The sequence below is a fragment of the Ovis canadensis genome, chromosome 8 (assembly GCF_042477335.2).
Source record: "Ovis canadensis isolate MfBH-ARS-UI-01 breed Bighorn chromosome 8, ARS-UI_OviCan_v2, whole genome shotgun sequence".
NCBI lineage: Eukaryota > Metazoa > Chordata > Mammalia > Artiodactyla > Bovidae > Ovis > Ovis canadensis.
Window position 1 is genome coordinate 20896804 of NC_091252.1, and position 22801 is coordinate 20919604.

Sequence of the window (22801 nt, forward strand, 5' to 3'; positions counted from 1 at the left end):
TCATTCTCCTGTGTTGTATAATCTGCCTCCCAAAACCCACATTTTTTTTTGAGGTTCAGTACCTTCTTTTGCTGATGCATAACACTATGGTAGATTCCCTAAGGAAAATATAACTTTAAGGTCCATGTTTTGAGACCCTGTAGCTCCAAAAATGTATTTATAATCTTCACACTTGACTCTGTTGAATTTTGGGTTGAAAATCTTTTTCCTTCTAAATTATGAGGGCATTTTTCATCATCTTCTAGCTTTCAATGTTGCTGTTAAGAAGTTCAGTGCCATTCTAATTCCTAATCCTTTGTGCATTCCCTGCTTTTTGCTCTCTAGAACTTCGTCCTTGGTGTTCGGAGATTACTCTGTGATGTGACTTTGGGCAGCTTCCTCATCATCTTTCATTAATTGTTTAAGACAGTTAGTGAACCCTTTCAGTTTTCAGCTGGGGCCCATAAGTCCTCGTTCTAGGAAATATCTTTTTAGTGTGTTTTTAGTATTTTTGTTCTTTGATGGATTTCCCACACCCTGTTGTCTCTATTCTCTTTCTAGAATTTTAAGCTAGATGCTGGATGTCCTAAAAGGCTCATTTCATTCACTCATTCAACAAATATTTACTGGGTACCCACTAGATGTCAAATATCATTCTAAGGGCTAAACTCATTGTGATAAATGAGATAGACAATATTCCTATCCTTAGGAAACTTACACGATCTTTTTTTTTTTTTAAATTTCCGTTCCAATTTTCAATCTCTGTCTTTTGATCCTGATTTCTAAAATAATTCCTTAATTTTATCTTCTTTTGGTTCATTTTTTTTTAAAAGCTATTACATCTTTAGTGTGACACTCTTTGAATTGTAGAGGCAGTATTATTTCATTTCTCCAAGGACATTTATTATGGTTTTTTAAGAGATTTTTTTCTGTTTTATACATAATTTGTTTCTTTTCAATGCCCCTGCCCTGTGCACTTGATTATTTACTTGCTTTGGACTCTCTTTAACACCTATTGATTCTCAGCAATCTGTTCATATTTAAATGTAAAATAATAAAATGCTAAGAGAAAGCTCTTGAATATAGTTATAAGGCTTGTTGACAGTAGAATGGCTGAATATAAGCTCATTTTTTTGGTTGTTGCTGAATGACCCCTAAGAATCAGTGTCTACAGATCTTTTCTCTGGTTAGTCCGCTTCCATTATTCCAAGAAGGGCTGCTCCAATCTCCTACCTTGAATGTACAAGAAGTTGCAAGGAGAGAAAGAGTCTCAGGAATCTTACGGCTCCTATACAAACTTTGCATTAAAACTTCCTGCTTTCAGCCCCCTGTCCTTGATAACTGCTACCTCTCAATTCTGTCCATTTCTGGGATTCTGAGTTCTGGCTCCCTTGTGATAAGATGATCAATCTTCTGCAGAAATCACGGCTGCAGCCTCCTCCACACAGCCAAGTGTGTTCCCACCCCTCTCTCAGCTTTACAGCTTCCAAAGCAGTCTGCCTACACCTCCGGTTCACTTCACTGTTATCTCCTCTCCACTTCTCGTTTGTCTCCGTGGATGTCTTTTTTTTTTTTTTTTTAATTCCTTAACTGACTTTTTAACTGGGCTTCAGGGAGGAGAGAAAGGCATGAAAAAAGTCAGTTCACCTTATTTAGCTGGAAGCCTTAAGATTTTCTAAACTGTTGCTAAGGGACTTGCTTTCATTCTCCAAAAATGACATTGAGAGTGGCATGCTATACTGCTACTCATGGTTCCTTTTCTGTTCACTCTGAGCAAGTAACTACTTATGAGAGTTTGATGATCTTAAAAAACAAACAAAAAATGCCACCATCTGCTTTCCCTTGAGGATGGCAGTTTCATTTAAATCACATCTTCTAATTAATTATATTAAAAACAATTATTCTTCACCCATGAAGCTAACATGTGCTGGAGCTCTCTAGACATTTTTAAACCACTTCTATAAAGAGTGATGAATTTTAATTATCAGGATTTTCATTATTAAACTTTATAGTGGCATAACACAGATTTTACACAAAATATAATTAACACTACTGGGAAAAAGAACAAGGAACAGAGTATACAACTCAGAATGTGTTTTCTTCCATTTCAACAACTTCTGTGTACTGCCCACCCCCACCCCCACCCCCCGCCCCCGATTCCCAAGCCTCAAAACACAGCCCTAAGGCAGACAACAACCAAGAACAGCATCTCCTCCACCATTCCTGGTAACCAATTCCTCTGACTGAGGAGCTGTATTTAAAAAAAGGCTTCCATCTTCTTTAAGAAACAAACTTTATACTAGTTTATATCTACAAAGAAGATATACAATGCTGAAACGACCCAAATTCTGAATGCTTAAGACTTGATACGATGTACTTATAAAGGTCAAAATACACAAACTTCTTGCATATTGGATGATATAGTAGTTGATTTCTATTTTTAAAAGCATCAATTCTCAATTCTATAACATGCATTAGTCATCTCTCTTTTATATATGTCCCATAAAATCTCCTGTTGTTGTTGTTTTTAACATATAACAAGAAGGCAGTCATTTGGGCTTTTTTTGTATTACGAAATTCTTACCTGATGACACAGTCTCTCCCAACATTACCTTGCAACGCTTACAAATTACTTTGGTATTTGCCTTTGGTGTCTGTAGAATAGAAAAATGTCATTTAAATGTCATTCAGCTTTTCTTAAAAGGAATATATAATTTTAACGTGATCTCTAGAGTACACACTGAACTTTACATTTTATTTTGCCATCTACTAAATACTGGGAATACACTTAGCTTGTATGCATAAACCATATGCACAGAGATCTTTCTTTTTCAAGTCTAAAGACAAAACAAGGAACAGAATGATTATTCCAAACCAAGTCACTTCCTTATAATCTACATGTGCCAAGTAATTTGAACACGAAGCATCTTAAAAATTCTAAAAAGCACCTCCCGACATTCTTGATTAAAATGTGCATGGGTGCGTGCTAAGTCACTTCAGTTGTATCCGACTCTTTGTGACCCTGTGAACTATAGCCTGCCAGGCTCCTCTGTCCAAGGGAATCTCCAGGCAAGAAAACTGGAGTGGGTTGCTGTGCCCTCCTCCAGGGGATTTAGAATAAAATAGGCAGGCAACAAAGGCAGAAAGGTAGGTGGCTTGCCCCAACTCATGTTTAGAAAACAGAAGAATAAGAACTTGAACTCATATCATTCTGACTCCCAGTCCAGGGCAACTTATGTAAAAGTAACCTATAATTCATAATCACCATCAGAAATTAAAAATACTTAACCCACTCATATAATTCTATTTTTCCATTTAATATATGTACTATACCTGAAAAGACAGAGACAGTGTTCTAGAAAAATTCCTGGAACATTGTTATACTTAAAAAATCCAACTTTATCAATAGGGATACAGATTAAAACAGCTAGCAGTTGTTCTAGAATAATTCTTTTCTAATTATTAAGAGAACAAAAGACTAAACTTTTAAACACAGAGAACAGATCTCTAGTTATTAGAGCTTGCAGGGATGGGCAAAAATGGGTGAAGGTGGTCAAAAGGTGTTGTTGCTCAGTTGCTGACTCATGTCCGAGTCTTTGCGACCCCATGGGTGGCAGCACACCAGGCTCCTTTGTCCTCCATTCTATAGATTTTACCAGTTCTGTTAGAAGCGCCATCTGGTGTCAGTTTTTTTGAATCAAAATTCACACATTTGATTGTATGAGGTACTGTTTTTTTTATAGTTTGTTTAAAACTTATTTATCTATTTATCTTGGCTGTGCTAAATCTTCGCTGCTACGCATGGGCTTTCTCTGCTTGTGGTGTGTGAGCTTCTCATTGTGGTGGCTTCTCTTGGTAGAGCATAGGCTCTAGGTGCACAGGCTTAGCCGCCTCACAGCACCTGAAATCTGCCTGGACCAGGGACTGAACCCGTGTCTCCTGCATTGCCAGGTGGATTCTTAACCACTGGACCGCCAGGGAATTCTGGTTGCTGTTGTTCAGCTGCTAAGTCGTGTCCGACTCTGCAACCCCCCAAACTGCAACATGCCAGGCTTCCCTGTCCTTCACTATCTCCCTGAGTTTGCTCAAGTTCATGTTCATTGAGTCAATTTTGCTACCTAACCATCTTATCCTCTGCTGCCCCCTTCTCCTTTTGCCTTCAATGTTCCCCAGCATTAGGGCCTTTTCTAATCAGTTGGCTCTTCACATCAGGTGGCCAAAATATTGGACCTTCAGCTTCAGCAACAGTCCCTCGAATAAACATTCAGGGTTGATTCTCTATAGAATTGACTAGTTGGATTTCCGTGCTGTCCAAGAGACTCTCAAGAGTCTTCTCCAGCACCACAGTTCAAAAACATCAATTCTTTGGTGCTCAGCCTTCTTTATGATCTAACTCTCACATCTGTACATGACTACTGGAAAAACCAAGCTTTGACTATATGGACCTTTGTCAGCAAATTGATGTCTCTGCTTTTTAATGCACTGTATAGGTTTGTCATAGCTTTCCTTTCAAGGAGCAAGTGTTTTTCAATTTCACGGTTGCAGTCACTGTCCTCAGTGATCTTGGAGCCCAAGAAAATAAAATCTGTCACTGTTTCCACTTCTTCCCCTTTTATTTGCCATGAAGTGATGGGACCGTATGTCCACCAGATGCTAAAGGCCTGCTATTGTGTCACTGGGTAATAATTATTTTGTCTGGTGTGAAAATGACACTCTGGTCATGCAAATAAGAAGCCTATATAGGAGTGAATCGACATAATGTTTATTTATTTATTTTTTTGCAATTTTTACTTTATTTTATTTTATTTTTTTTTAATTTTAAAATCTTTAATTCTTACATGCGTTCCCAAACATGAACCCCCCTCCCACCTCCCTCCCCATAACATCTCTCTGGGTCATCCCCATGCACCAGCCCCAAGCATGCTGTATCCTGCATCAGACATAGACTGGCGATTCGATTCTTACATGATAGTATACATGTTAGAATGCCATTCTCCCAAATCATCCCACCCTCTCCCTCTCCCTCTCCCTCTGAGTCCAAAAGTCCGTTATACACATCTGTGTCTTTTTTGCTGTCTTGCATACAGGGTCGTCATTGCCATCTTTCTAAATTCCATATATATGTATTAGTATACTGTATTGGTGTTTTTCTTTCTGGCTTACTTCACTCTGTATAATCGGCTCCAGTTTCATCCATCTCATCAGAACTGATTCAGATGAATTCTTTTTAACGGCTGAGTAATACTCCATTGTGTATATGTACCACAGCTTTCTTATCCATTCATCTGCTAATGGACATCTAGGTTGTTTCCATGTCCTGGCTATTATAAACAGTGCTGCGATGAACATTGGGGTACATGTGTCTCTTTCAATTCTGGTTTCCTCGGTGTGTATGCCCAGCAGTGGGATTGCTGGGTCATAAGGTAGTTCTATTTGCAATTTTTTAAGGAATCTCCACACTGTTCTCCATAGTGGCTGTACTAGTTTGCATTCCCACCAACAGTGTAGGAGGGTTCCCTTTTCTCCACACCTTCTCCAGCATTTATTGCTTGCGGATTTTTGGATCGCAGCCATTCTGACTGGTGTGAAGTGGTACCTCATTGTGGTTTTGATTTGCATTTCTCTAATAATGAGTGATGTTGAGCATCTTTTCATGTGTTTCTTAGCCATCCGTATGTCTTCTTTAGAGAAATGTCTATTTAGTTCTGTGGCCCATTTTTTGATTGGGTTGTTTATTTTTCTGGAATTGAGCTGCATAAGTTGCTTGTATATTTTTGAGATTAGTTGTTTGTCAGTTGCTTCATTTGCTATTATTTTCTCCCATTCAGAAGGCTGTCTCTTCACCTTGCTTATATTTTCCTTTGTTGTGCAGAAGCTTTTAATTTTAAACATTATCCTCAATGGTGAAAAATTGAAAGCATTTCCCCTAAAGTCAGGAACAAGACAAGGGTGCCCACTTTCATCGCTACTATTCAACATAGTTCTGGAAGTTTTGGCCACAGCAATCAGAGCAGAAAAAGAAATAAAAGGAATCCAAATTGGAAAAGAAGAAGTAAAACTCTCACTGTTTGCAGATGACATGATCCTCTACATGGAAAACCCTAAAGACTCCACCAGAAAATTACTAGAGCTCATCAATGAATATAGTAAAGTTGCAGGATATAAAATCAACACACAGAAATCCCTTGCATTCCTATACACGAATAATGAGAAAGTAGAAAAAGAAATTAAGGAAACAATTCCATTCACCATTGCAACGAAAAGAATAAAATACTTAGGAATATATCTACCTAAAGAAACTAAAGACCTGTATATAGAAAACTATACAACACTGATGAAAGAAATCAAAGAGGACACTAATAGATGGAGAAATATACCATGTTCATGGATCAGAAGAATCAATATAGTGAAGATGAGTATACTACCCAAAGCAATTTACAAATTCAATGCAATCCCTATCAAGCTACCAGCCATATTTTTCACAGAACTAGAACAAATAATTTCAAGATTTGTATGGAAATACAAAAAACCTCAAATTGCCAAAGCAATCTTGAGAAATAAGAATGGAACTGGAGGAATCAACTTGCCTGACTTCAGGCTCTACTACAAAGCCACAGTCATCAAAACAGTATGGTACTGGCACAAAGACAGACATATAGATCAATGGAACAAAATAGAAAGCCCAGAGATAAATCCACACACATATGGACACCTTATCTTTGACAAAGGAGGCAAGAATATACAATGGAGTAAAGACAATCTCTTTAACAAGTGGTGCTGGGAAAACTGGTCAACCACTTGTAAAAGAATGAAACTAGATCACTTTCTAACACCGCACACAAAAATAAACTCAAAATGGATTAAAGATCTAAATGTAAGACCAGAAACTATAAAACTCCTAGAGGAGAACATAGGCAAAACACTCTCAGACATAAATCACAGCAGGATCCTCTATGATCCACCTCCCAGAATTCTGGAAATAAAAGCAAAAATAAACAAATGGGATCTAATTAAAATTAAAAGACATAATGTTTAGAATTTGCTTTAAAGCACTTGAGCAAAAAACTAAAAATAAAAGGGGTAGATGAAGCATACTGTATGACTCAAGATGACTGACGAAGTTCATAATTCTATTTTTTTACATTTGCAAATGTTTACAAAGTTCAACCCATTTTAAGAAAGAAGAAATCCTCATGAACTTAACAAAACAAACAACAACAACAACAACAAAAAAGGTAAAATTGTTAGCCATACTTACTGACAAAAATAGCAATGTTCAATTTCATTTGTTCTTTAAAACATAGGATGAAGTCATACGTGTGGCTACTTTCTAAGTCTAGAACAGTATTATGAATCTTATCGCAAGTTGAGATGCCACCTTTATCAATCTGCTTATCAGATGCACACTTTTCATTTCATTGGCAGGCATAAAAAATATCACAAGAGATAATAGATCTAAGAATAGCGAAATCATCAGTAGATGTCTTTTGAAAAAAAAAGGTATACTGCCACATTCACAGAGGCACAAAAAACATGATGTACACACACAGGGGTATTGAGGAAAGGAATAAGAGTTGAGCGTTACATTTGTTTATGCTCTTTTTTTGGCCATTTATGAATATTATAATTCAAGAGATATGCTTTGGAGTAATTCATTGTCGAGGCTGCCTTAAACAGAATTAAAATATACATTCCTCACGCTGAGGTGAGTTCTCTCTTAAAATTTTTTTCCACAGTTAAAGTACATTTTTTTAAAATAAAGGTTCACTTGTTCCCAGTCCCAGTAGCATTTATTTAAAAAATAAAAGTTCCTATTCCACGTGGGCTCCTCATAAAATACATTTTTATAATCTCCTACAAGTAGAGATTAAAAAAAAAATTACTTCTACCAAATACTCAGAAAACACGTAGAACGCATCATTCATGTCTGATAAGCTCAACTAGTCTTGATCTTTGAAATTAACATATTATAATGCTTTTAATTTTTTGAAAGAGAAACTCTGCTTTGCACTGCATTTTTCTTGACCTATGCTTCATTGAAATAATCAAGCGAGTTGTGCAGAGAAGCAGCCTAGCAGTGTAGGAACTCTACAGAGCAAACATTAAAGACAGACATTGTTGTGGACTAATTAAATCAATATATCTGCACGGTGGCACTGCTGCTACGCGAGGTGGATTAGCCTTCTGTCCTCGTTTTTATGTTCCTTTGTGTGGCTTCCATTCTAAGGACCCCTGATATTGTCTCACCAAAAAATGTTCCCCAAGAGACACTATTAGGATGCTGCGTCACCATGCGACATTTCAAAACCCTGCTAGATGGCTAGACTGGGTGATGTGGGAAATAGGCTTTCAACAGCACAGAGAAGCCTGTTCCCACAGGAGCCATGAGAACACGGTGGAAGTGGTCCCTCCAAATTTCTGTTACTATTTTGGTCACAGGCATATTCTTTCAACTGCTGCAATATGCAACTAAAGTGAAACTTCCATCGAGGCTGACTTGAAAACAGTCTTGTCAACAGTAGCTTGTCGTGACAGTAACTTGCCAGCCTCTCCTTGTTACTTAAAAAAACGTAATATCTGACTAGGACACGACACACAGGATGGCTGTTCACCATTAAGAGAAATTCTTGCAAGTGGCATCGTAACGGATGAAGACGCAAATGTGAGGAACTTGTTTTCATATGGAATACAGAATTCATCTGAAAAGGGAAACTCATGGTTTTGTTTATTTAATCTTTCCCCAATTCTCTTCTACTCACATCTTCCAAATATTTTTCAAAATGTACAGCTTAATCATAAAAATGAAAGTCAAAATATGTAAAAGCATAAAGCATTAGTATATTTAGATTAAAATATAATTTTATTGCAACCATATTAAATATAACAGATTTACATGAAGTGCTTACCATTTATCTTTGAAAACTATAGATGGCTAAAGCACTATAATTATGGAGGTATTCTAATATATATGTATTCTAATATATGCATGTATTAGTATACATATACTTCATCTAATATATATTGTATAATAGACACACATACATACACTGAAAAGCAGTGGAGATCAAAGGAAATACGAATGGTTATGACTTTATAAAAGCTTAAGATACTTACAGAGAGTTGGGGTGAGAGAGGAGAGAGAGAGTCAAGTATAATTTTAAATGGAACCTAAAGTTAAAGGGAGTTGTGTTTATGGTGAAAGTTGAAACACTTACATAATTTAAACTGATAACCTCGACATTTGTCAAACTTCCTTAATCTCCCTCGAATTAGGAAACAGTTCTATAAACTAGCTGACAAACTAAGATCTTCTGGACTACTGCATATATCCTAGAGTGGTCCAGTTCTTACGACAAAACTTACAGGAGCTCTAAATGAAATTTAACACACAAAGCCTTGGTTCCCACCAATGATCAGATGTTAAAAGGAAGGTTCTCTGGCAATGATTTTCTTAACGTTTTAAATCACATCTGTATTGACCTGCCATCCGGGGAACGACTTCTCACAAGGACCGAGTCAATGCCATTGATTTTCTTTTAAAATAAGGTAAACCACTTGCTCTCTGCAGTGAGAGGAAATAGCCTTCTCCCTCCAGCAACTTTGAGAGCAGGAGCGCCTGATCTTGCTTGTCAGGCACCAACATGGAGCCTGTGGCCTGAGCTTACTTTCCACGCTTGGGCTCCTCCACCTCATCTGTTGCTTGACGGCATTCGCTCGTACGACACCCGCAGAAGTCTAGACTACGGAAAGACACAGGGAAAGACCTGGACCTCACAGGACAGTAGGTATCCTACAGCCAAAGAACAATTTCCATTTAAATCAGACTCTGAGGATAAAATGCACGTGGATTATGGAATACTGTCCTAAAAGCAAGGAAATAGGGCACTTTGGTTTGTAAAACACTAACATTCCCAAATCTATGCACAAAGAAGCCTCTTTCCCTTCTTCCTCCAGCCCCTGTGACTATTTTGGTTTAAGGCCTGTACAAGCCCTTTCTATATCAAAAGAGCAGGGCTTGATGACAGAAGCAGGTGAAAAATCAAAGATTTTGGCCTTTAGGATTGCCTGTTTCACATGCCCTGAATGAAGAAAAGACTGGAGAAACCAGCTTCTAAACCCTCCTCTAAATAAGCATTTATTTTAAAAGGTATTTTACCAATTTTAGATGGTTCTCAGAAGAAGGATGGTGTGTCTCTATTGGGGCTCCTTCAGGTCTTGGCTGCCACAAATCACTCTTTAAATTCACCAGGTAAAAACAGTCTCCGGTGAAACAGTCATTCTCTTGTGGATGAAGTGGCTTATTAGCAAAGGGGTTAGGATGACAACACCACTCGTCAACCAGAGCACCCCAGTTATCGCCTGGCAGGGGGAGCACTCTCAGGAGCATCCTAATGGAAAGAGGAAAAATGATGGTTTATAGAACAAAACAGAACTGTGATCTCAAAATTAAATTAGCATAAAGGATGAAAGAAACTCATTAACCATATTGCTTGCAGTGTTATTTTTCCCCTGATGACAACAGTAATATATACTCAATATAGACAATTGTGAAAATACAGAGAGGTATAAAGCAAATAAAATCCATCTTTTCCTTACCACTCAAGGACAGGTAACTGCTTTTTTACATGATTGTTTATCTCCTTGCCAGCCTTTCAAGAGAGACAGCTGTACATATATGCACACCGTCTGAGATCAAAGGAAATACACAAACTGTATCTTGCTTGCATTGCTTTTTTTTTTTTTTTTTAACTATATCAGGCTACTTAATGACTCTATTCTATTCCACAGGTATGCCAAAACTTTTTAGGTCATTCCCTCACTGTTAAGATATTTGGGTTTTGAGCATTGCATTATTAACAACCTTATAATGAACAGTCTTTTTAGAAAATCTGTATACACATCTGATTACTTCCTTGGGAAAGCAATCTTTTAAGTAGGAGAGTATAAGCAAAATGATACACATATTTTTAAATCCAATTTCTCTACGGACAAACTGCTCTCCAGAAAGGCTGTGGTGCTGCTGCTGCTACTGCTAAGTCGCTTCAGTCGTGTCCAACTCTGTGCGACCCCATAGACAGAAGCCCACCAGGCTCCCTGGTCCCTGGGATCCTCCAGGCAAGAACACTGGACTGGGTTGCCATTTCCTTCTCCAATGCATGAAAGTGAAAAGTGAAAGGGAAGTCGCTCAGTCATGTCCGACTCTTAGCGACCCCATGGACTACAGCCTACCAGGCTCCTCCATCCATGGGATTTTCCAGGCAAAAGTACTGGAATGGGGTGCCATTGCCTTCTCCGAGAAAGGCTATACCAATTTATAATTCTTCCACTTACCTTTTCCAGAATTGAATATTATCATTTTTCTATGTAATGGGTGAAAATAAAAATATTTTCAAAACTGCTATAATCGGCAATTCTTTAATTACTGGTGAGATTGAACCAGCTTTTTTATATTTATTCACCACTGTGTCTTTTCTGTAAATTATGATCAATGGCATTTTCCGGTGAGGTATTACTATGTTCTTAATAATCTGTACAAGTATATTCTGCATTAAGAATATAAGTCCTTGGTCTAAAATCTGTGACAAATATTGTTTCAGGGTTGTTGACTTTTATTTCGTCATCATGCCTTAAATTTCAAATCACCCAACGCTTTCTTCTGTGAGTTCTCTCATTACTATTTTTAATAAACTTTCTATTTTAGCATAATTTACAAAAAAGTTACAAAGATAGTACACATAGTTCTCATATATACCTCACCCAGCTTTCTCTAATGTTAACAGCTTACTTAACTAGGGAGGACTTCCCTGGTGGCTCAGACGGTAAAAGCGTCTGCCTATAATGCCGGGGACCCGGGTTCAATCCCTGGGTCAGGAAGATCCCCTGGAGAAGGAAATGGCAACCCACTCTAGTACTCTTGCCTGGAAAATCCCATGGACGGAGGAGCCTGGTAGGCTTTAGTCCACAGGGTCGCAAAGAGACGGACACGACTGAGCGACTTCACTTCACTAACTAGGGAAGATTTGCCAAAACTACTATTTTTATCTGGATTTCCCCAGTTTTTCTACTAATGTCCCCTTTTTCTGTTTCAGAATCTGATTCATTTTTATTTATTTAAACAAATTTTTTTTAAAAAGTTTTGACAGTGCCACACGGCATGTGAGATCTTAGTTCCCCGACCAGGGATCAAACCTGTGCTCTCTGCACTGGGAGGCAAAGTTTTAACCACTGGACTGCCAGGGAAGTCGCTAACCCACTGTATTGAAACGTCATGTTGCTCTCATCTCCTCTTCCTTGATTTTCAGGACCTTGAGATTTCTGAAGAGTAATGCCTGCTAAGTCACTTCAGTCATGTCCAATCTGTGCAACCCTATGGACTATAGCCTGCTGGGCTCCTCTGTCCATGGGATTCTCCAGGCAAAAACACTGGAGTGGGTTGCCGTGTCCTCCTCCAGGGGATCTTCCCAATCCAGAGATGGAACCTGTGTCTCTTACCTCTATCTGCACTGGCAGGTGGGCTCTTCACCACTAGCACCAGTACCCATTGGGTATTTTACAGAAAACCCCTCATTTGAGTTTGTCTGATATTTTCTCAAGATCAGACTGGGGCTACAGGTTTGGGGGACGTCTACCCCTGAGGTAAAGCACTCTTATCACACCACATGAGAGGGGACCCTCTATCAATACGACTTATCCCTGGGGATGTCAACCTCCATCACTGGGTTAAGGTGGCATCTGCTAGGCTCCTCCGCTAGGAAAGCTCCTATTTCTGCCTTGGCACACTCTGTTGTTTGGAAGTGAGTCATGAAGTCTAGGCCCCTCTCACAGGGAGAGAAACAAAGCTCCACTCTGGCATTATTTTTACACTTAGAACATCCTTACAATTAAGAAGCCCCTTATATTTGCTACTATTTTTGTTTTATTTTTTTCTTGTACAAATATAGACATATGAGACTTTTGCCTGGTTTACCTCTATTCTAATCTAAATTGGGAAGAGTCTAAGGGGAGAAGAAATGTGGCAAGATAATGAGGACATTTCAAAATAACTTATCCTGAAAAAAAGAGAAAACAAACATGCTCCCGGTCTTCCTAATGCTTTTGAATACTGTGAAAGCTTAAAGCACCCTGAATACTCGCTCACTTCTGCTCCAATCAGCTGGACCATTCACCCGCTAAGGATCAACTGTATTTGATCACAGACCTGTTTATGCCACTTATATATGTTATTTTACTTACATAATTTAATCAAACACGTACACCAAGGGAATATGAGTTGCTATTCCTCTAAAAACGACACATTTCAGAGTAAAGGAAAGTCAGTTATTAAAAAACAACATCACTGGTGAAATGCGGGAAACACAACTATAAAAAACTGAGGCGAGGGAAGAAGAGTAAAAACCTAGAATTCTGCAATCAGACTGCTTCAGTGTATAACTTCTCATTCAACTTTAAAGAACCTAAACTGGAAACTCTGGATAATGAATTCAGGATAGCATAAGTGAAAAAAGCTAAAAGAGTCCACAGCAGCAGACTCACATTCAACATAATGATATTAGTTTCATAATTAAAGACTAGTTAAGTTAAAGTACATTTGCATGTGTTAAATGAAAATATTTAAAATGCATCATTTTTAAATGATTCCCTTGTGTGAATTCTTTTTCTTTGATTTTCCCAATCAATTCTGAGTCTCATAAAAGGGCAATCATACCGTGGAGGAGGGCAGACATTTAACTTATAATTCCAGAGGACAGAAGTAGGAACAAGAAAGGCTGATTTTAGTTTAAGAGAAGCAAGAACATTCCCTTTCAAATTAAGCAATACTTCAGCACTAGCATCATTCAAATGGCTGAGTCTGTTAAGGAGATTAAGAAGCAATTCTTTCAACATATACTTTCTAAAAGCCTACTAGGAGTCAGGTATTCTGCTGACACAAAATATCAGCAGCAATACATATAGTCCCACTGTCAAGGTATTCACATTCTAGTAGCAAATGTATATCTAGAAAGGAGTAACAGAACCAGAATATAATAAGTGCTCATAACAGAGTCGTAGCTCTAAATTCTCAGGAGTTGAGGGGAGAAAGGTAGGGGATGGCTCAGATCCCTTTTTTCACCTCTTTCTTCAATCGTACATTCCCACCTGCACATAAAATGTGTATATTACTTTAGGGGATCTGTGCATTCGCAAAACCAATCAATGAACTCAGGGAAATATGTACCAAGTGTCAGGGGAGTCGAGTATACACAGGCTTCAGAGAAGAAGTAAAATGTGAGCTGACCTTTGAATAGGAGTTCTCTAGACAATGAAAGGAACTAAGCAAGCACATAACAGGCACAGGATACAATATGAAGAGAGGCACCATATACGCTTAACTTGCCACCGTAGGCCTAGCACCAGGCACAGTGGTTGGCTCTCTGTGCAAGCTCTCACTTGCCAAAGGAATGAACTAGGAGGCTGGTGCCAACATATTAATAGCACATGCTGATAACTATGACATGTGAGGCAGTCTGCAGCATACTCAAATGAAAGCATCACCAAACCTTTTCCTTGCTTGAGAATGTGACCTTTGGTTTAATCACCTAGACCTGTCACCCTGGAAACCAGGTAGATGGTAGGCACTGATTATATTGCTAGTCAAGACCAACTGCAATAAAAACGATCATTGCTTGGCATATCGCATCTGGACCAGGAGCAAGTCTGAATGATCTGTAAATATCCGATGAGGATGTCATGCTTTGGACTTCTCTGAATGCAGGCCTTTGTAGGGAACCCTAGAAACTATGCCAAAGAACTGTCATAAGGTGTGACTTCCCTGGCGGTTCAGTGGCTAAGACTCTGCATTCCCAATGCAAGGAGTCCCGGTTCAATTCCTGGTCAGGGAACTAGACCCTGCATGCCACAACTAAGACCCAGTGAAGTCAAATAAAAATAAATAAATTTTAAAAATTAAAAACAATGGAAAAGAATCGTTGTAAGATCCCTTTGAATCCTAAGATCCCTGCTTAGGGTATGAGTTTTCTTCTCAGGATAGCTCCTGCACCTGCTGATAGAAATCTTATACTTCATACCTGGAATTGTGTCATATGGGGAGACAGGGTCCCCAGAGGGTACGTGACTTGCCATTTGCTTGAACTGCTGCAGACAACTGCCCGGTCTGCAGGCAAGAAACACGGTCCATGGTAGTGTTGTGAGTCCACAAGGTCAGCTAAACTTAAGAAAACCTCAGGTAGGCACTGCTCACACTTTACTGCATGTGATGCCCACTACAACTTCGTGAGATAAGCATTTCCATTTCCTTGTTATAAAGAAGGAAAGGGAGGCTCAGAAATGTTAACTAATCTGTACAAGTTCACAGAGTCAAAGATGATAAATGAAGGCCAGATCTTACCCCAAGTCTTCCAGGCACCAATCTCTAGGACACAGGAGCCTGGCGGGCTACAGTCCCTGGGGTCGCAAAGAGCTGGACAGGACTGAGTGACTAACACTTTCACTTTTTCCCAGGCACCAAACTCTTTCCCTTGGAATATACTCCCTCTCCTGGTCACACATTTCAGTAAAGGGGACAGGGAAGGTGGGATGGCACAGACCACATGGGGTGTGACACAACTGTCTAAGGGTTGGGGACCTGGTTCTCCAGACAGTTGGGGAGCATCACAGAATTTAAGGTGGGGAAGTGACAGGTCAGATTTGAATTTTAACAAAGATGAGGAGGAAGACACACAAAAGTGCCCGCTTAGAATAACAGGGGGTCCTAGACAGGCTCCTAGCTCTGGACAAGCTCGCTAAGATTCTCTGTCCCCAGACATTCTGCAGACAGTGCCCATAAACGAGATCCTCAGTACAGTGTTCAAGGCAGCGATGTCAAAACCTCATAAGTCATCAGAAATGAAACTGCACTGAGATTTACAGAGATCTGGGGGACTTCACGCACATTCACCCAAAACGTGGTATTTCTAACTTAACTTGACCCGGAATCACAGGGAATAAAAGCTCTACGTAATCCCATAGCTACCTATGTAAGACATCGAGCAAGAAAACACCTAATTCACAAGTCATGGCAAAGATAAAAGTGTTTTTACAGCAGAAGGAAATTTTCTGATGTTTGGAAAAATCATAAATCCTTTAAGAACAAAAGATATATTTAAATCACAGCTCTCCTGAAAGTATATCTACCAAAACCCCTGAAACTTTGATAGGATTTACTTCCCAAGAGAACTTTCTGAAGAAAATAGATATCGTATTTTTTTTCAAGGTAGTTTTTAGGTAAAAACCTGCTGAAGCTCAGAAAAAGAGTGAAATAATTTCTTAAACTTTCTCTCAGTTTAAGATTCTAGGATGAAGAGCAACACATAATTATAATTAATTAAAATGTGCTAGTTATATTGAAATATATACATTACCATATATAAAACAGATAGCTGGTGGGAAGTTACTGTATAACACAGGAAGCTCAACCCAGCGCTCTGTGATGACCTAGAGGGGTGGGATGGGGGGAGTGAGCGGTGGGAGGAAGGTTCAAGAGGGAGGGGACATATGTATACTTATGGCTCATTCACAATGTTGTATGATAGAAACCAATGCAACATTATAAAGCAATTTTCCTCCAATTAAAAATAAAAATAAATGTGCTAGTTATTTTTAATGCATCTTAAGCATAAGCTTTTGGGGAAAAGAACTTAAAATGCACAATTTTAATAAATGTTATTGACTGATGGTACTTATTTAAAACTTAAAGAAGAAAATGAAATGCCTTAGCTTTAAAAGTGACCATTAATCACTGATAATAACAACGGTAATAATACAGAGCTTTCACACTGGATTAGAACCAAGTGGATGATAAAAATTTTAAGGAAGCCATCAAGTATCTAAAGCTCGAAATATAGCTGCTGGAATTTAGATAAATTTGGCTGGCATTATTTAACTGATGGCCTACAAATACTATGAAACTAGCTTTGCATTTTATTATCATTATGTACATACTTAATGTATTCTCAGTCCTGAATATTCATTGGAAGGACTGATGCTGAAGCTGAAACTCCAATACTTCGGCCATCTGATGTGAAGAACTGCCTCTGGAAAAGACTCTGATGCTGGGAAAGATTAAGGCAGGAGGAGAAGAGAAGGATAGAGGATGAGATGGTTGGATGGCATCACCGACTCGATGGACATGACTTGAGTAAGCTCCAGGAGTTGGTGATGGACAGGGAAGCCTGGCGTGCTGCAGTCCATGGGGTCACAAAGAGTCGGATGTGACTGAATGACTGAACTGAACTGAACTGAACCAATAATTCAGTGTGTGCCTGTACTCTCTTTTCACTTCTTTGTTCTCCTTCATTGAAATGTGACTATTCATAGGAGTAGTTATTTTCAGACTGCAATAATAGCTTGTCTGTCAAGGTGACCAATCAACTAGGTGCATATTCTGACATCTCTTATGTTGCAGTAAGTCTATTCTGCTTGTTATCTGCTGGAGTTTCAATGCCCTCAGAGCTGCTGGGCTGACATCCAGCTCTGGTGGTGCAGCTAGAACAGGGAGGCCTTTCCAGAGACCTCAGGAGACCTCAAAAATGACTGAAAAGCAGGCTTAGGTTTCAAAGTCTGCTTAGCCAACCAACATAACTCAAGTCTGACATGCATTTATTTCTAAAAGACATACCAAATTCCAAACACAATGATCATTTAGCTGGTTCTGAGACTAATCCCAATGAAGTAAATTTTATTATTGCTCTTGCCTGGTATTAGGGACTTTCACTCTCAACAAGAGTGTAATCAAAAATTGTGTATGTTGGATCATTTTTACAAAACAACTCTGCTGAACTGATAAGAATGCAAATTGGAGCATTTCACTGTAAAGAAACAAGACAGTCTTTGTTTGTAAATAACCAAAACAAACAGCTAGGAATGCGTGACTCTGAATGAAGAAAAAAAGATGGCTGTAATTAGCAGATTTTGTGCACCCCGGTGCTAATAAGTATTAAAAGCCATAATGAGTCTTAATAGGTTAAACAGTCTTCTGCATCTATAATTTGCTTGATGAGAATCTTTTACATTAAAAAAAAGAACAAGCATTAGTTTTGTACTAGCCAAACAGTCATCATTCACAGAAGCCAAGGTGCAATTTTTTGAGGTTCACTAACCACAGAATTTTCATGCTGGCAGGATTCTTCCCTGTCTATCTAACTGAACCTCCCAATGTTTCAGATGAGGAAACTGAGAATCAAAGCGACTTGTTCCCAGACAGAAAGATTAGCCAGCAAGCAGATCTTTAACTCGGCTCCACTGCTCCCAACACGAGAGCTCCTGTCAAGATAAACCACCATATTCCAAGATGCCTTCCTGAAAAGGATGCCAACAATGAGTTGACTGTGATTACAAGCCTGCTTTGAAATACCTTTGGCTTCACTTTCTACTTAACAAGCACAGCTGTCTTTACCACCTGCATAGAACAGATAACTGAGGGAGAAATGAGAAGGCCACAGGGCTTAATGCAATTGGTCGGCATGATGTTCTTGTGCAGACATAGAAGGAAGTGTGGTTTTCCATCAAAGAGCCGGCTGCCTACGACTGAGATGGAAGCAAAGCTTTCAGTTGCCTACTGAGGATCTCTCCACATTGCTCAAGAGGCCTCCACGTGTCAGACCCACAGTTGTGACACACGAAGGCGTCCAGGGAAGCCTTGCTGTTAAGCAAGGGCAAGTCACATCCGCTGTGGGTCTTCTCAGAGAGAAAAGGGGAAAGAGGGGGTCATTTCCCTGGCATGCCTAAAAAATCTGGAGTCCTGAATCAAAAAGGTTTGAAACACTATACTAGGTTAATTTGCTGGTTTTGATAAGGCCAATTATGGAAAAGGGGGTAGAATGAGTCTGTAAAGACGATTCAAAAGAGCTTGTCAAGTATTCACTAAAATTCATGTTACGGCCTTAAACGCTCTTCACAAGTTAGGAAAATAGGCCATCTTACAACTACATGAGCTGAGGTGAGGCGATGTGGACAAGGTTCCCCAGCCTCTGAGGGTAGAGCTGGAGTTCAAGCTCAGGTCCCGTTCTCCCCTCTGCTCCTCAGCCCACAGCTTCCAAAGGTCAGGACTGGGGCAGTGAGTATGGCTCACAGCGTCAGCCCCTCAGCCCTTGCACCCAGTTCCACGGTCTCAAGGTCGTGAACGGGACTGACAGAAGACAAGATGCGGTATCAGCCGACAACGAGCAAGCTTAGTTCTTTAAGACGGGCACACCAGGAAACACTAATCCTCCGGTGAACTTTTCTGAAGCTGCTCAGTCGTGTCCGACTCTTTGAGACCCCACAGACTACAGCCTATCAGGCTCCTCTGTCCATGGGATTCTCCAGGCAAGAATACTGGAGTGGGTTGGCATTTCCTTCTCCAGGGGATCTTCCCGACCCAGGGATCGAACCCAGGTCTCCTGCACTGTGGGCAGATGCTTTACCCTCTAAGCCACCAGGGAAGCTCCTCTGTAACTCCCAGGTCTCTCATTGTAGAGGCATGCGTGTGTCAGAGACTGACTGGTAGTTAAACCGAAGCCTGAGAAAGACTGAGAGGAGGAAAACTTTCCTAGTTAAATACCAGGGCAACCTGGAATCCTCTGAACCTTCCAGGGTCAAGCGGGCCTGTCCCCAGCAGCACGCTCCACAGCCACCTCAGCTTTGGAAAATCTGAGTGAGCACATCTCCCTCTTCTGCAGATTCAGAGCAAGCCCCTGGCTTCCCCACGATCAACACTCGGACTGTGCTCTGCTCAGGACCCCGTACTTACAGGAGCATGACCTTCTGCGATCTTATCTACCAAGGAATCAGAGAGCAAGTGAAAGAGACTGATGCAAGGCCAGGAAAAGCACCCTAACATTTATCTCATTCAAACCGGTAAGAATTTACAGAGAATGCACTGAGCCGGCTGCCGTCAGTGATGACGATGAAGACGGTGGTGAGGGTAAGAATCACAGCAGTAGCTGTCACATCCTGAAAGCTTCCCAGTTAAACTCACTCGATCCTCCCCAAAACCCTAAGGAGGTAGCTCTTATTGTTATCTACATTTTTGTAATAATAATACCAAAAAAAAAAAAATACATGAACGCACAGAGTGGTCAAGTAATTTCCCCAGGGTCACAGCTAGTAAACAGTGGGCACAAACCCAGTTGGTCTGGCTTCCGCATCTCTGCTACACCACACTGCACTCTCAACAGGAGTGGGGAGGGATGTGAGTAAGACTGTCCCTGCACCCAAAGCCTATAGTTTAATTAGGAAGACAACAGACAAACCTCCAAGGGGTACACAAACCAACCTAGGGTTCAGAGGAGGCTCCCGGCAGGACACGCTGAGTCTACTGAGTTGAGTTCAGTTCAGTTCAGTCGCTCAGTGGTGTCTGACTCTTCGCGACCCTATGGACTGCAGCACGTCAGGCCTCCCTGTCCATCACCAACTTCCGGAGTTCACTCAAACTCATGTCCATTGAGTTGGTGATGCCATCCAACCATCTCATCCTCTGTCATCCCCTTCTCCTCCACCTTCAATCTTTCCCAGCTTGAGTCTTTTCAAAAGAGTCAGTTCTTCGCATCAGGTGGCCAAAGTATTGGAGTTTCAGCTTCAGCATCAGTCCTTCCAATGAATATTCAGTCTAATGAATATGCTGACTCTAGAGAGAAGCTAACCAGAGGGAGATGGGCATGTTCCCAGAGAGGAGGTACATTTCACTAAGGACTACGGTGGGGCTGCCTGTGAAAAGACTGTGGGACTGCAAGCCCATCACCAGAGCTGTGCACAGAACATATGGAAATAACGGTGTGTGGTTTTGGGGGTGAGGGAGGAAGGGGGGTGCAGGAAGGAGACTGAAACAGGAGGGTGTGGCGGTGAACACAGTTCAGCTCCTCCAGCACCCAGCGTGGCATGCTGAGGGCTGGCAGAATCTATCCTGGAAGAAATGGGAGGCTTGGGGAGGCTCTGAATGGGCCTTTGGGAAGTGCTCTTTGGTGAGAGGACCGTGGCCTCGACTAAGAGGTGGAAGAAGTGGAGGGGTATGGAGAACAAAGGAATATCAGTACCCAGTGACTGGCCACCTCCCGGGACCCAGGGAGAGAGAGGACTGGGTCTTCCCTCCACCAAGACCCTGAAAGCCGGAGCGGGTCTCAGGTATGGACAAGCGTCCACTTCCATCTAAGTTTCTAAGGAAACACTAACAAAGAGCTCTGAACTTTTCCTTCATGTTACTGTTAACAGTAATAAGGGTTGTTCCATCTTTCTAGGCTATGAGTGACTAGAAAATTCAGGGAGAATGGTTCATGCCCAGGCAAGAAGGAGGCCGACAGGAGGAGGAGAAGAAGGAAAAATAATTAAAAGAGACAACGTGGGAATCCAAAGAGTACAGCAAAGGGCCCTCCCCATCACAATGGGGAAATCACTGCACACCGCGAGAACAGGCTACAAGATTAACCTAAGCAGCAAGAAAAGGTTAATTTGTGCTCTACATGCTGTTTTAATAAGCAGGGAAATAGGAAACAGATTTTAGAAAGGCACTAATAGAAATAGCTCAAGGAAAAAAAAAAAACAGGCTGAAAAAGCTTCTGTTATTTAGAAAAGGCACTTCATGTGGGAAAGCTCATTCACCAGGATGATGCCTACAACATGTGATAGCTGTCGTGTCTGATTTCAGAGGAGAGGGGCTAGTTTACACAGGCTCCTGAGCCCAAGACAAGCCTCCCTCCCTCAAAGCCAGCAGCCTGCTGCCCCCTTTGTCAGCTGCAGGAGACCTAGCTGCCCCGTGACTGCTGGAGTCTGTGGGCTGCTCGGGTTCAAAAAAGTGACATTGAGCTGGCTCTCATCTGAAGGCTGCAGACTGCCCTCTTGGCAGTTCCTTCAAAAATTCTGATGGAAAAAGAGAACAGCCACTACCAGGCGCAGAATGAGTCAGTGCTAAACGTGCTCCTTACCTGTCCCTTATGACGACTTCACCACAGGACTGGCAATAAAACGTGCAACATTCTTGGGCTTGTGAGCTTTGATTAAACACTGAAATCAGTTCTAGAGGAAATCAAGGAAACAGAACATCTTAAGAGGTTTGGGGTAAATATACTGACACACTTAGAGAGTTTAATAGCTGCAATAAATTATCACCAATAAACACTGTTTATGATCTACCCCGAAGTACACACTTAATTAGTATTATCTGATGACTCAACACCAAGCAAATATTGGGAATGTTTTTTAAAAAACACCAGATTCTGCTACATGTTTCACAGCTAGGTATCGCCCTAAAAATTATGTATGTAACATACCACCGAGTTATCTCCCTCATTCTAGAAATACCAACACTAAAGATGAGAGAGAAGGAACTATTTCTTCCACATCGAGCTACCTACACACAGCTTCTCCTTCCTCAGCTTTCTTCTGCTAGACTTAGGGACAGTTTTTCATCACTGAGACTGCTGGTAAACAGAGTTCTTAAATTTAATTTGATTTAAACAAAGCTGATGTCCGGTCTGGATCATATCAGTCTGTACAAACAATATCAATCTTGAAATTGGTCTTTATTGAGCAGGTCTCTGGGAATGAAATAGCTCCTAAGAACAGTTCCATCTTACAAGAGCAAAACTCAATTTCTGATTAAAGCTGTGGGAAAACAAATATTTCCCATAGTATATGAAAGAGCAATGTAAGACAGAATGTTCCTTTAGTTTCTGTTATTTCATTCACAAAGAAAGGAAACTTTCATTTCCAAAAAACCCCAAAGAACAAAAAACCCAATCCACAAAAATATCTATTAAAAAAGTCTGAGGCGTCCCTGGTAGTCCAATGGTTAAGAATCCCCCTGCCATCACAA

General features: G+C 40.4%; 1 protein-coding gene across 6 annotated transcripts in view; it reads right to left on the minus strand.

Annotated features, from left to right (window-relative positions):
- Nucleotides 1-22801, minus strand: part of UBE3D (ubiquitin protein ligase E3D) — a 330935-nt gene that overhangs the window by 292294 nt on the left and 15840 nt on the right. For 5 of the 6 annotated variants that reach the window (XM_069599000.1, XM_069599002.1, XM_069599001.1 and 2 more), the window contains exons 3-5: nt 21912-22002; nt 10136-10367; nt 2564-2633 (exon numbers count right to left, since the gene is read on the minus strand). In XM_069599000.1, the coding sequence (XP_069455101.1) occupies nt 2564-2633; nt 10136-10367; nt 21912-22002 (393 nt within the window). Of the gene's footprint in view, nt 1-2563; nt 2634-10135; nt 10368-20269; nt 20584-21911; nt 22003-22801 lie in introns of those variants that run through there. The other variant, XM_069599005.1, reaches the window with a different exon arrangement.